At 32.7% G+C, this 14,755-nt stretch overlaps 1 protein-coding gene across 2 annotated transcripts in view; it reads right to left on the reverse strand.

Annotated features, from left to right (window-relative positions):
- Positions 1-3,623: 3,623 nt before the first annotated feature.
- Positions 3,624-14,755, reverse strand: part of LOC125844901 (fluoride export protein 1) — a 300,878-nt gene continuing 289,746 nt past the window's right edge. The window contains exons 1-7 of one of the 2 annotated variants that reach the window (XM_049524264.1): positions 8,183-8,366; positions 6,301-6,672; positions 6,128-6,205; positions 5,682-5,780; positions 4,799-4,991; positions 4,213-4,631; positions 3,624-4,100 (exon numbers count right to left, since the gene is read on the reverse strand). In XM_049524264.1, coding sequence (XP_049380221.1) covers positions 3,882-4,100; positions 4,213-4,631; positions 4,799-4,991; positions 5,682-5,780; positions 6,128-6,205; positions 6,301-6,636 — 1,344 coding nt within the window. In that variant the 5' untranslated portion in view covers positions 6,637-6,672; positions 8,183-8,366 and the 3' untranslated portion in view covers positions 3,624-3,881. Of the gene's footprint in view, positions 4,101-4,212; positions 4,632-4,798; positions 4,992-5,681; positions 5,781-6,127; positions 6,206-6,300; positions 6,673-8,182; positions 8,367-14,755 lie in introns of those variants that run through there. The other variant, XM_049524265.1, reaches the window with a different exon arrangement.

The raw sequence follows: 14,755 nt of genomic DNA on the forward strand, positions 1-14,755 counted from the left end.
AGAAAAATAAATAATCAAAACAAGAAAATTGGAGTAACAAAGTGTAGTATTTGATTTCAAAATGTAGTACGTGTTACAATCTCTATGATAATCCTCTGATTCTTCAAAATAATATGAAATATGTAGGACTTGAATTTGATTTAGAGTCAAGGGCTTGAATAGCTTGATCTTGAATCTTAGTCTTCAAACTTGGATTTGAATTATTCGTCACAGGCACTTGTATGGTTATGACGAATAATGAGTATAAACAAGTAACTTGATCTTGAACGTATTGGTATTAGCCTTTGTTCTTGATCTTGAACTTGAAATTTGAACTTGATTGCTTGAACTTGCAACTTGTAGAGAATTTACAACCTTTGATCCACGAGCTTTCTTCTTGCTTCTTGTTCTTGAAAAACCATGAGGACCCCTATTTATAGTAGTAGGGAGTGGTGTGCTTGTGTGATTTGATTGGTCGGTTTGAACTAACCAATCACATTCTCAGGTGAAAAGCTTTGATTTGATTGGTCAGAACATGTCACATATACACATGACATTATTCTAGTGGCTCATTTAATTTGACTTGGATTGCCACATAACTTTGACACGTGACATGATTTTAATGGCTTGTTTAATTTGACTTGGATTGCCACATAACTTTTACACGTGACATGATTTTAGTGGCTTATTTAATTTGATGTGGATTGCCACATAATTTTGACGCGTGGCATGCTTTTAGTGGTTTATTTAATTTGACTTGGATTGCCACATAACTTTGACACGTGACATGATTTAAATGGCTCATTTAATTTGACTTGAATTGTCACATAACCTCAACTATTTTCTTGAATTTAATATAATCCAAATTAATTTTATGGATTTAAATCCAATAAAATCTTAATGCTTACAAATTCATCTACCTTCCTTTTAGGATAAGTTATCTTTGTCAACTGAGTTTTAAAAAATATAAACAAAAATAATGATTCTAATAGATTTCAAAATTTGTGGGTTTTGAAATATTTCTTCCAAATTGGTGAGTCCTTTCCTTGTATACCATCATCTTATTTCATGTGGCACAATTTTCAATTTAGTTTAATTTATCTCAAAAAAATATCATTTTATAATTAGAAATAATTTAACTTTAATTTTTTTTTTATCTTTAATGAAATGATTTTCAACCACACAAATATTTAAGAATTGTTTTAGATCACAAGTTTTAAAAGTCTTTTTTTAAAAATTGTATCAAGTCAAATGATACCACACAAAATAGAATTGAGGAAATAATAGTCAATTCAATCTAGACTTTAAATTTGAATAAGACAAGTATTACTACTTCAAATATGAACTTAAAGAAATAAAGATATGTATATTATAGTGAAATGGAAACAAATTCTCATTGGCTAATATTTTTAGTTTTATTTCAATTTGAATTTTTAATTGTATAACTTTATCTAATATTTTGAAATTTTAAATTATACTACTTACATATAGATATAGACAAATAATTTTTTTGACAATGAGGATCGAGGTCGTACATTGGAACAAGTGGTTAATATTTTATCAAAACTTAGAAGGCTTCTCCTTATTAAAAATAAATATCACTACTCATAAAAACTAGATATGGTGTGTCCGTGGAAGGCATAGACTTGTGCCTGATATTATTGTTTGTTGACGTCATTTAGTTTGATACAATACAAAGAAAATATAAAAGTGCATTATACATCAAATAATGTCTTAAGAAATTGACTTAGGAGATTAATTCCCCAATTTAAAGTCTAAGTTAAATTTGATCATAAAAGTCATCTTAAAGTTAGTCTAATACTAACTGGCCAATCAATGTATATAAAAAAATAAAAAACTAAAAAAGCATTTGGAGCACCAATTTCACAAAATTCAGCACCTGTTGCTTTTGCCATTTATAAGCTCGGACTTGAATATATCAAGTGTGTAATGACACCTGATGGTTTTACATCCACACATTGTCTTATCCGCATCAAGTTATTTTGGGGTGATGTAAAAATATTTCAAACATCTTGCATACTTCTTGTCCTCCGCATCCAGATTTGCTTTCTGTCTTATAAGGAAAATAGTTACCCATCTACTGACATTATTGTTTTAATACATGAAACACCAATTAGAAAAATATGAAAAGATTTCTCCTGCCAACATACATAAGCAAAAAAGCACATTTTAATTTCAAAGTAATAATCACATTTTATTTACAAATCTTAGCTTAATTTGTCTGCAGTCCCCTTCGCGCTGAGCATGTTATACACAACTCTATATTAAAGCAAAATCAACATTGCTATCTGGATCCTTATTTAATAATTTTCTACTATATATCGTATGAGTTACATCACACCAAATATCCCTAGTCATTCCATTCTCAAATGATAACATCAACGTCATGGTTCAAGTGAAGGAATAATTGCAACTCTATTGCATAGTAAAACTAACTTAATTTTGTAGGTAAGAAAGCAACACTTTTTTCCCTATTGTTCGTTGAAATTTTCAACAAATAGCAATTGACGTTGTTACAAGCAAATTCAACAAGCAAGGTTCACACAAAAATTAACAAGCCAGCTAAATAAAATTTAACTTGATGGAATTCTGGGGCATAGGAAATAGTCAATTATTAAATGTGGAGCACTTGCTTCGGGAGGAACGTATGAGATGACTTCTTAATGAAAGCCGATCAGTGACTTTTCTTGTACTTGTCCGTATAAATAAAACATTAACTTTGCGTAAACACTGCAATAGCTCTACGAATTCACTTAATTTAGGTTTAATAGTGAACTAATCTTTTCTATATTCAACCACCATGCATCCACAGGAAGAAACCAAAGATATAAGTTTGTTTGACACAGAGCCAAGTTTTGGTTGGACGGGTTTGCACCTTGCCCTTTAATTTGTTCTTTCCACAACTAATATAAATATGGTCACTTCTTCAATTATTTTGGGAAGTCACTCTAGGCACTGCTGGACCATGTGACTTTCGTTACTGGACTTGGGACCCAAGAATGATAGAGTACTTTTTTTAATACAATTTCTTTTTTAATTTTGATTTGATACGAAGTTCAATAAAACAAATAGTAAATTTTTTTAATTTTGTGGCCTAAAACTAAAGATACATAGAATGTACTAAAATATCATTTAATCTTAATCTAGAATTGAAAATTTCCAACAAGGAAGAAGACATTGGTTTTTAAATGAACTAAAAAGAAAAGCATTTGAAACAAATTGAAATGAAAGAAGTGTATTCTTCAAAGGAAAAGAACACTTGATATTGCAAATAAAAGTTTTTATTTCTTGTCACATGATAAAATTTGGCTAAGATTAACTTGTTTAGAAAGATTGTCCTCATTCCTTTGTTATTTGGACATTACAATTTCAGAAAATAGTTTGTTCTTTCCTATAAATAACCTCTTATTCTTTTTTATTCAAAATCGAGGGAGCTCTTGATTTTGGAGAAAAGTTAGTTCTCTTTTTTACCGTCTCAAATCTCTTGCGTGTTTTTTTGTTTTTGTTTTTGTTCCTCCAAGACCAAGACGTATTAAGACTTACTTCGCTCAGAGTCTTGTCATACTATACGAGGATCTAAACTGAAAAAGAAATAATGTAAGTTACAAATTACCAAAAAACAATTTAAAGAAAATAACTATAAATTGTTTATGTCAATTTGAGACTAAAATTAACCTACAATGAAGTTACAACATTTTGTTAATACAACTTGAAAATTTACATCCTTAAACTGTGTGTTTAATAAATTAGCTCATTACTTGTATTCAGAAAATTTTCATTTCCCTATTTTGTAATATTCTCTTGTTGTTTCTTTGGGAGCTGGGAAACATTCTCCAGGAGATATATAACATATCAACTGTTGATCTTGTATTTTTGATACTCTAGTTGAAATTTTCAACCCAGACAGGCACAGAGTATATTAGTGTCCCCAAGACGAATGATATAAGCGTTGTACACAAAGCGTACACATACGCCCTCCATGGATACTTGCTTCCTCTCATTGCATGAAATTCAGCAATGAAAGTGGAAACTGTACTTAAACAACCCAATAGACCAAACTGGATACCAGAAGCAACTGTATCGCACGTCTCTGTGTTGACCTAACATAAGAATACACACATACAATCACAAGAGGTGCTAAGTATGAATCAAAATCTATCATAATAGATAATGACACGAAACTTTTATGCAAGAAAAATTATGTGTACTTACTGCTTTCTTTAAGGTCGCAAAGGCTGCCATGATACAAGCTGCAGATACATTGGCAATCAAAGTCCCAAAGGGCACCCATTTGAGCAGGCCTGATTTTCCTAAACCACGTCCATTTAGTCGTGCTAAGAACCACCTGATCCACACACCAAATGGACCAACTATGCAGGCCAGCCACAACTGTGCTTTTGGGCTCCCGCTGCTGAATTCATTTACCTCCAGTCCTATGCTCATACCCCAGAGCGATGCTAGAATGAGTAGTAGAATGAGTATGACAATTAAATGGCGCTTGCAGCTATCTACTCTCCAATGGCAGTCAGTTCCCGAGTTGGATGAATCCATATTGGCTCTTCTGTAAAGCCAATTGGCACCTTTGGCAGTCTCAATTCCAAATATGATTGAGTAGGCAACAAGAAATAAACCTACCAGAATTCATAGCATAACTAATAGTAAGTTTAAAAAAAAGGACATGATGGTTCCTCGAAAAGCCAAGCAAGAGTTAAAAAGGCAAAAATAACTTTTATGAAGTTATATCAACACCAGCACTTGACACACCAACTGTACATCTATGCACAAGAATAGCATATACCTAGAAGATAGCCAAGAACTACAAAAACCCATTGCCCTTCAACACTAAGCTCGAGCATCTTTTGGTTCCAACCACTGAAAGTAGTAAGGCTTCCTAGAAAACCAGTTGACAATCCAATTGCTAATTGACTTGAAATTCTGGAAATGTCCTCTTTAAAGACCACACCAAACCAACCCATCAAGAACGAACCGACCTTTAGCAGGTAAAAATAAATTGTATGAGGTCAAATAACAAAATACAATTGAAACAAATGAGGTACAAGAGAAATATGAAAATGCCAAAACCGCATGTTCTTGGTTGAGCATATATCAAGTTATGACCTTGCTGATCAACGATGTACAGAAGTATAAACAAACAAATGATTGCAATTACATATGAATATATTCACATATAAGACTACAAGAACCAAGTATAAGTACTAACCATGTTGTCCATACAACAAGCATGATAACCATATAAACCTTACCAATATTCCAATATATTTGGCAAGGTGTAAATAAACATCAGGTTTGTATGATATGTTACACTTCATTCTATTCTAGAGCGGAATATGTTTGATAATATCTTCTAAACTAAGAGCAACTACATCAAATATTCAACATATTGTGAGAATTCCTCCAACTTGCGCTCATCGAATGAATTTTTTTCTGAACTCCTTCAACTAACAATATTTCGTAGCTTAAGAGAAGTCAGAACAACATGATAAACAGGAAAATTAAATTGATATTGCTACACTGCACAAACAGGCAGTATATATATTTGATCTCTTGTAACCTGGATAAATTTCCATGCTTTTAACTAAATCCCGCCCATTGACATAGTCATATATTTTGCTTGCAGCATGAAGCAGATAAACAAGTTCAGAAGGAAAAGAATGGTATACCATGTTAGAAGGCAGGTCCAGATACATATAACTATGATCACTTGTGGCACCAACTATTCCTGGTCCGAATAATTTTTGGAGACCATACCTCAACAAAACCTGCAGACTATTACATAATCAGATCCCTGTAAAGTTGCACTACCATCTGGTGCTATTTTGTAATTTTTAAAGAAGTACAAAGCTGATTCTGGTATTCCAGAAAAAAACACAAAGATATAGACATACAGAGAGCAAACACAAAAAAAGGTACAAATGGACTTTCTAACAAGCCAATCACCAAAAAAAAATAATGATGGTCCTACACGTCATCATATATAGCTGTGGACATTGACAAAATACCATACTTCCCCTTCTATTTGGGAAGGCAAAAATGTACTATGCAAACTAAAGGCGTCGATGACCATTAATTTTTTACTAGACTCAAAATAAAACACATTGTACATTACCCCCAATATTCCAAATACAGCTAGAAACAAGAGGCATGAAGTATACTCCAAAACCCATGGCACCTCTGTTTTTTCATCCTACATGAAGATCACTGCTTGTCAGAACAAATGTTACTGGAGAAGAAAGATAGGAATACCTAGAATAAGCTTACAGGCAATTTAACCATACTCACATTCTTTTTATGATCGGGTTGAGAGATTAATTTTATGGGGAATACTGGAGTAACACTACTCGTGTCCTCTGAAATGGGAACAACAACTACATGTTCTGGTGCATTTTCACCAATTAATCTTAGCCTGCCACTCCCACTGTACCTATTGCTTTGAAGCTCTCGATCCCCGATATCTCCTGCTTCTGATACAGATTCGTTTTCATCATCATCATCATTCAGATGTTTAGGAAGAGAAAGTGATAAACTTAAAGAACGCCTCCTGAGAGAAGAACTGGCACTGCTTGTACGAGATGATCCAAATTTTCTAAGCTCAGAATCCTTATTCTCACAATCCATGATCCTTCACTGCAACTTCATTCACTATTGAAGAAGCTAAAAACTTTTATGTTCAGTTAACTGACAAGGTAAGATGACATTCATAATGATGCATATCATTGCATAAACAAATGATTCATAGCCAACTACTCCATGTGTGGAAGCTTACAAATAGCATGAAACAAGTGATGCTACATACTTAAAATATTCGTATGATGACAAACTATGAAATAAAGTAATATATCCCTAGCCATGACAAATACATCCACTCAAAATATCAGGAGAAAAACACTTAATCGTCAAGACAGTTGGAAACTTGAGTAAAACTGCTGAAAGCTTCTTCTAATTTTGGAAAAACTTCATTCACATTCCTATCCAGATCTTCTATCATGAAAAGTCGTCTAGATTTTTCTTTTTGCTAAATAAATACATCATAAATAAAAAGGGACCAACAGAAACTTGATTCAAAACACTTTCTGAATATTGTCCCAACAAATCGATAAATAAACCAGAGGAGAGCAACATCTTCAGAGATCAACTCCCCTTGAAAACAGGAAACTCGTGAAGTAACAATTTAATAAAGAGCAGTTTGCTCCTCCTCCAACAACAACATACCCAGTGGAATCCCACATGTGGGGTTTGAGAGGGTAGAGTGTACACATACCTTACCACTACCTCCTGAAGGTAGAGAGGCTGTTTCCGAAAGACCCTCAAGATTAAGAAAACAGTGGGGTTCCCCACATAGTAACTAACAAGGGAAGCAGTGCAAATCCTATAGGAAAGGAATAAGAAGAGCAAATAGTGCGATAACCGAAACACAATAAACAACAGACAATGATAAATATCAAAAGCAAGAAAATGCACAATTAACTTAGAACTTCAACTTGACTTCTTCCTAAAGGATATTTTCACCTGGCTATTGTCAAAAAAGATGTCTTGTAATACATAATACAACTTAGGCATGGACCCATTTGTTTAGGAGCAAAGAAAACAAGGGTTATGTACAAATTAAGTGGACCCAATGGCCAATTGCATGGTTGGTGACTTTTTAACTAAAAGGCAAAAAGTGAAGAAAAATCTTGTCAGAATTCTACAGCCAATTACATCCCCACATAACTCAAAAAAGAACATTTTTTAAAGTAATTAAACTATGTTCTCCACTAACAGAACAACCTACGAAATGGGAAAAACAATTAAGTGGATTGAACCATTCATTAATAAAGCTAAGTTCATATCTATATCATTAAACGAATACAGAATTCTTAGTCCATAGATTCCAAATATTTACTAGGAATTGTGCTTAGTTATACTTTTTCACAAATAATACTTGGAATATTGTTCCTACCGGAAATATAAATTCGAGTTGGATTTGAAATTTTCATGGCCATTTTCACTTTTTTGAGAGGCAACTCAAATTTACATGAAAATTTCATTGTTCAAGAAAAGTAAAAAAAAAATAAATCAAACACAACAAAAGAGAGGTAAAATAGTAACTTTTGACAGAGATTTAGAACTATAAAAAGAAATTACAGCTTAATGACATTTTAGAGAAAGAGAGGGAGAGTACCTTGAATGGAAGAAGTATGAGTAGGTATAGAGATCCAATTATTTTGGAAGTACAAAATCCAAACCCAAAAACCCTCTTTAAAGAGATTTTGGGAGGATGAAATTATTATTTAATATTATATTGTTATGGTTTTGCCCTTTTTGGGAAATGGGGACGGATGAGATATGGAGCATTGATGCTGCTCTTGTGGTGATTGGCAAAACGGCATTCATGTTAGACTCTGCTTTTTATTTTTGATTTTGATTTTGATTTTGACAAGAGAGAGACAGACAAGTGATTGCGACAAACGGCCATCACACACTGCACAAAATCATTTTGGCTTTTGATTTTTTCTTCAAAAGAATATTATTATCCTCAAATATAATCAAGGGAAAATGTCTAAAATGAGGCCTAAATTATAATTGTATGTGTGGTAACACACTACACATATTTTAAGGGTGGTTCGGCAGGGAGTATTAGTAGAAATAGTATATGTATATTATATATATGGTATTATTTAGTACTTCTTCGTTTCAAATTAATTAAATTGTTGAAAGAATCTTTTAAGAAAAGAAAATTAAGACATAAATCAAGCATAACTTTCCATTTTTACCCTTATTAATTATTGTTAAATTTATGATTAAATAAACTAAACATTAATTATAATAACTAATTCCAATACTAACTAATGAAGGGTAAAATTGGAAGAATATTCTAAAAATAGTCTTAAAGATTGAACATTTAAGTTAATTTGAAAAAATAAAAAATGTCTCAACAATTCAATTAATTTGAAATGGGGGAGTGTTATGTTTGTTAGAAATTTGGGTCTATGATGGATTAGTTATATATCTTACATGATATTATATGATATATAACTAATACCTTTCGTTTGGTGGTATTGGTAATACATAAGATTTAATACCATGAGATTAATCTATGTAAATATAAAAATACCCCTCAAATCATTTTAATTATTTTCTTGATTTTATGTTTTATATATGTACTAGTAAATTTATTTAAATAAATTTGCTAACAAATTTTAATATTTAGAGAAAGTTTTTTGTTGTTAAATAAATCCAATACAAATCAATTCAATATTTGAAATGTGAGTTGTTTAATATTTACTAATTGAAATGCAAATATATCACCACATGACGTTTGTGATCTTAATTGAGGGTGTGTTTGGTATGAAGGAAAATGTTTTCCAATTTTCTCATGTTTGGTTGGGTAAAATGTTTTCCAAATCAACTCATTTTCCTCAAATTCAAGGAAGATGACTTCCCTTAAAAAATTAAGGAAAACATTTTCCAAAACTTTCCTCCAACTTCAAATTACAATTACTTTGTTGAAAAAATAAATTTAAAGCTTATTTTTAAAAATATTTTTTCACTTCAACATTTTTTATTTCTTACCTCACCCTTACACCGACCCCCCTACCACGCCCCCCCTCCCCCCCAAAAAAAAATTTTAAGTTTGTTTTTAAAAATTATTTCCAATTTCCAATTTTTATTTTTTCACCACACCCCTACCCGTGACCCCACCCTCTATCAGCCATCCATCAGTTTGTTTTTTTTTTAAAATCATTTCAAAATTTTATTTTTTACCCCATCTCACCCCTACNCCACCCCCCAAAAAAAAAGTTTATTTTTAAAAAATGTTTTCAATTTCAATTCAAAAATTATTTTCTATTCTCTAGTAAAAATAAAAGATATTTTCTCAAAAATAATTTTCATTCATAAATTAAACACTAAAAAAAATTTCGAAACTATTTTCTACTCACCAACCAAACATGGGAAAATAAGTCAAAAATCTACTTTTCTTCTAGGAAAACATTTTCCTTCATACCAAACACACCCTGAATGTATTATTTGTTGATATATATGTGGCTTTCTAAGTATTTGTATTTTGAACAATTTATGAAATTGCATACATATTAAAACTACAACTTGCAATTTTTTTGTGTAAATGTTGATGAGTTGTTTGATTTTACTATTGTTTACCGTCTTTTCGGTTTTAAAAGTAGATGATCTGTCCTTTTAAAATTGAAAATTGATGTTTTGTGAGCAATCAATTTATTAAGATGACAATTTTTACCCTCTAATAATTCAAGTGAGAAATAGCAAATATGACAACAAAATTGTTCTTTTCCTAGCTATTTAGAAGCCATAAAAAAATATTGTCCTACAATTATCTACTTTGATCCAATTACATGAAATAGAAAATTCCATAATAATTATTCAAGGATATAATTGGAAAGAAATTTTTTGTAGAGTTTTAATCCAAACACAAGATAAGGTGGAAAACAATTAACCAAACACTTGATAAAAAATAAATCTTACATTACTAATTCATGCACTAATAATCTCTGTGTTATTAATCTTTGTACCAAATGACTCCTAAGTGTTTTTGGTATTTATATGATGTGACACAAGTCAAAATTTGATTATGGAAGAATAAAGTGATTCACGAGACAAAATTTCAAGAGATTCAACTGATTTTTTTCATGAAAAAATTCAGGTGTGAAGGTGATTCGAAGAGTGAAAATGAGTGAGAATGATCAAATCACTTTACCTTTAAATGAAATAAAAAAAATTTAATTTGTTATTCAACTCACTCGATAAATATCAAAGAAATATTTTTTTTAAAAAAAAATATTCATGAGGTCATAGGATCCTTCGTAAAATATGAGTATGAAACAAAAAAATCAGTCATAGTATCGGCATCATTTTAATTTTTAGCCACTATCCTGATAATTTAAATGGGTGAAATGAACGTATAAACTTGTTTTTTTGAAAAGGTCAGAAAAATAATAAATCATAAAATTGATTTTGTATGAAAATGGTTATATAATAAAAACTCTAAATTAAACTATTAATATTTTATATAATTATTTAATATTAAGAATGGTATGAAAAAAGATATTAACTTACTAAAATGAATAAATAAATTAAAATATTCATTTAGTATAGGACCAAGTAATTCGGTATCTATATTAAATCTGACTAATTTGATTTTGCGCCGTATAGGGTCCCATTTGGGGGAAGCACTCACTACCAAGATTTTTTTTTTATATTCAAAGTTTGAACATGAGACCTCTAATTAAGGGAATAACAACTTTGTTCCACCATATCCGTCGATGGTGTCTAAGTTTAAAATTTAGCCACTATTAGATAGTATCCAGCTTTATCCAACTTTTTAGTCAGTTGTGATATCCCACCACATAAGCTCAAGGTGACATAAAGTTATCCATGTGGAAACCTTACATAGGAAGAAGGCTAGTCCATAGTGGAAGGTTCTAGAAACATGTGAAGGATTTCACGGTAGATCCTAGAATTTCATGGATTTGCATGGAAGGTCCTTGGAATCTTCTAGTTATGTAGAAAATTCTAGAAGAGAGACTTATTTGTAAATATATAAGGACTTGTGCAATAACTATTATTTACATGTTAACCCCTAAGTGAGTAGTATAAATAGAGGGACATCCATTTGTAAACTCATCAATCAAAGTTCACTATACATTTCATCCTAATAATTCTTTTGTGTTTTCTTTTCTATTCTCTTAGCGATGCTTAGAGTTTTAGGTTAACTTGGCAGAACAAGAACATGAGCAGGTAGTACAAGAACGTGAGCAATTTGTCAAGTGTCGCACGTATGCTTAGTAAAAAACTAAGAACATAACAACATGGTATCAGCAGTGGCGGAGCCACCTACAATGAGGGGGGGTCATCCGACCCCCCTTCGGCGGAAAATTATATGATTTATACATGGTTAAAATAATTTTTTAGGTATATATAGTAGATGTCGAACCCCCTTCGACTATTTCATGTGTCTATTTTTTTAGATTTTGAACCCCCTTACTGAAAATCCTGGCTCCGCCACTGGGTATCAGAGCAAGGTTATAACTAAGAAAATGACAAATGACGGAGATATCAATGTTGCTAATACCCAATTCAGTGTCACCCAAGATGTCGTTGGCAAGAAGGGTTATAGAAAAAAGAGGAATGTGGTTAACAAGAACAATGAGGTTTCGCTCGAGATTGACCCAAATAAAAGTAGAGCTGTCAAAATGGGTTTGACCCTGTCACGACCCGATTTCTCGAGTCATGATGGCACCTACTATACCCTACCAGTAGGTAAGCCAACCCGTAACCCAGAACATCAAGAAATGAGCAAAAGGGCAAAAACTAGCGAAAACAATAATCTAAACAAGAATAACAAGGCGGAAGCAACCCAAAATAAATATATACAGAAATCCCTCTTAGAACCTGGAAGTCACTAGTACAGAGCTATCTAATAAAGAGTACAAGTCCCAAAAGTGGACCACAACAGAGCGTGTCTCAAAGGCAACAAGACTAGCTAAATCAAAAGAAGGAGACAGAACAAACCCCAAAACGCCAAGTGCTCGCCCTCGTCTCCGAATCACAACTGCAAAAGGAGGCTGGAACTAATCACCGCTGGTAACTGGTACTGGGACCTGCATCACGAAATAGATGCAGAGCGTAGCATGAGTACCAACACAACAGGTACTCAGTAGGCATCATAGGCCGACTGAGCAAAAAGGGTAAAAACANTAAAAGCAATAAAGAAGTCCTATGGAATGCAAGGAGGCTCACCACTGACTCTGAAGTGCTCAACTGGATCAACGGTGCGCCGGATGTCGATCCTAGTTACCTGCGTCTGCATCATAATACGATGCAGGCCAACTGGCATCAGTACATTGAATGTACGAGTATGCGAGTTGGAATGCTAAAACAACATAGTCTTGAGAAGAATCTAAAAGAAACTAAAGAACTTACCTGGCTCAACTCAACTCAACATGGCTGAACTCATTTCAACATAAAGCAATTTTAAAAAAGTGCAATATAAAGAAACAAACAATTTTAAAACATGTTGTCAACTCTGTGTGTATGCAAGGATACAACATAACTCTGAAATGTATGTAAAAATTCAAATAACTATGCATATAAGAATACAATAACTTATGTGGGAGTTTCTCTAACTGGCAATCATCACGTAAGAGCTATTGTGATGATATAGCGATTTCCCTCACGCTGCCAGAGCATCCTATACCTTGCCAAGGGCATAGGACCTGAACTACTAAGTGGATCCACTAGTCTATGCTAAAACGCACTAAAAGAATCATCTAAAAAATATGACTATTTTCTACCCATGATGGCTACATGGTTTATGGGAGATGTGAGTTATCTGAACTCTCACCCAAATCGATGTTCAATACTACTCCTAAAAATATAATAATATTAGCTCTTATGTTTAAAAACATATTTCTTCTGTGATTTGAGATTAGTGCTCAAAAACTTAGCTCAAAGGCTATCTTGGAAATCAAAGTTTCTGATCTTGCTTCATTTAGAAAGCGATTACTCTTTTCTGAAAACTAGCCCGAAGGCTCTTTGGAAATCTCAGTTTCCGTTCTTATTTAAATGTGAAAACATTTTAAATCTCTTTGGGACTTCTTAGTCCCCATATACTTTTGAAGAAATGAACTTCAACTTTACTCTTTACGGAACTCAAAACTTAATTCTTAAAACAAGGTTAAAAAGTTTGCAAAAGACTTTTGGAAAACATTATGAACTTCTCTTAACTTGACTCTTGACCTTTCTTGACTTTGATCTTAACTACTCTTGACTTGACTATTAACTGGTCCTTGAATTGAATTATGGATTCAAGGATTGTGATTTGTGATTGGAAAGATCTCATGATGTTTAGGAATGATTTTAGATAACTAAACATGAGAAAATACTGAAAATCAATATCTAATACTGGGTCCGCGACGCGAAGAAGCTTTTAAAATTTAGTTTCGAAAATGACTTTTGAGGCAGAAGACTCTGTGACGGCTCCGCGATGCGAAACGAAAAATTCTCAAAACTGGGAACCAGCTCCGCTACGTGCCACCACATCCTAATTTCGTTTGACGAAACTTCTTCTTCGTTTTTCAGCTCTAAACCCTCTAAACTTCGTAGGTTCTTTTACCCAACACTTAGAATCGATTAAATATTCAAAGTACATCAGATTCTACGCAAAATAGAACCTAAAATCACAGATTATGATCAAACAACTCCTCAACGAATTCAACGAAACAAGAATCTAATTAAACTTCAACAAACCCTTTCAAGAACTCAATTTATAAGCTTTCAATAACTTAAATTCGCTGAAATAAATCATGATTGGGGAGTGGGAGAATTAATCCAACGCTATGTGATCTCACATACCTTGTAGGGATCACCCCCGACGAAATCCACAAGCTAATCTCGACGAATATTGAACGTTCTTGCTTCCCTTTCTCCTTTCTCTTTTTTCCAAGCCCTAGCGTGAAATTCATTTTTCTAAAACTGACTAAAATCTGACTTTACCCAATTAAGCTCCTAAAAACAAATTAATTAACTTGGGTAAGGAAAAGACCAAACTACCCTTCTAAAATTCGAATTGGACTTTCCTTATTCGAACAACCTAATTTCTGAAGAGAATAACTTGCTCATACAAACTCGAAATCATGCAAACTTGGCAGCGTTGGAAATATCACTCCAAGGGCTTTCCAACCATATTTGGAATCAGACCTAACTCATCCTGAGCTAGGAA

This window comes from Solanum stenotomum, chromosome 11 (genome assembly GCF_019186545.1).
Source record: "Solanum stenotomum isolate F172 chromosome 11, ASM1918654v1, whole genome shotgun sequence".
Taxonomy (NCBI): domain Eukaryota; kingdom Viridiplantae; phylum Streptophyta; class Magnoliopsida; order Solanales; family Solanaceae; genus Solanum; species Solanum stenotomum.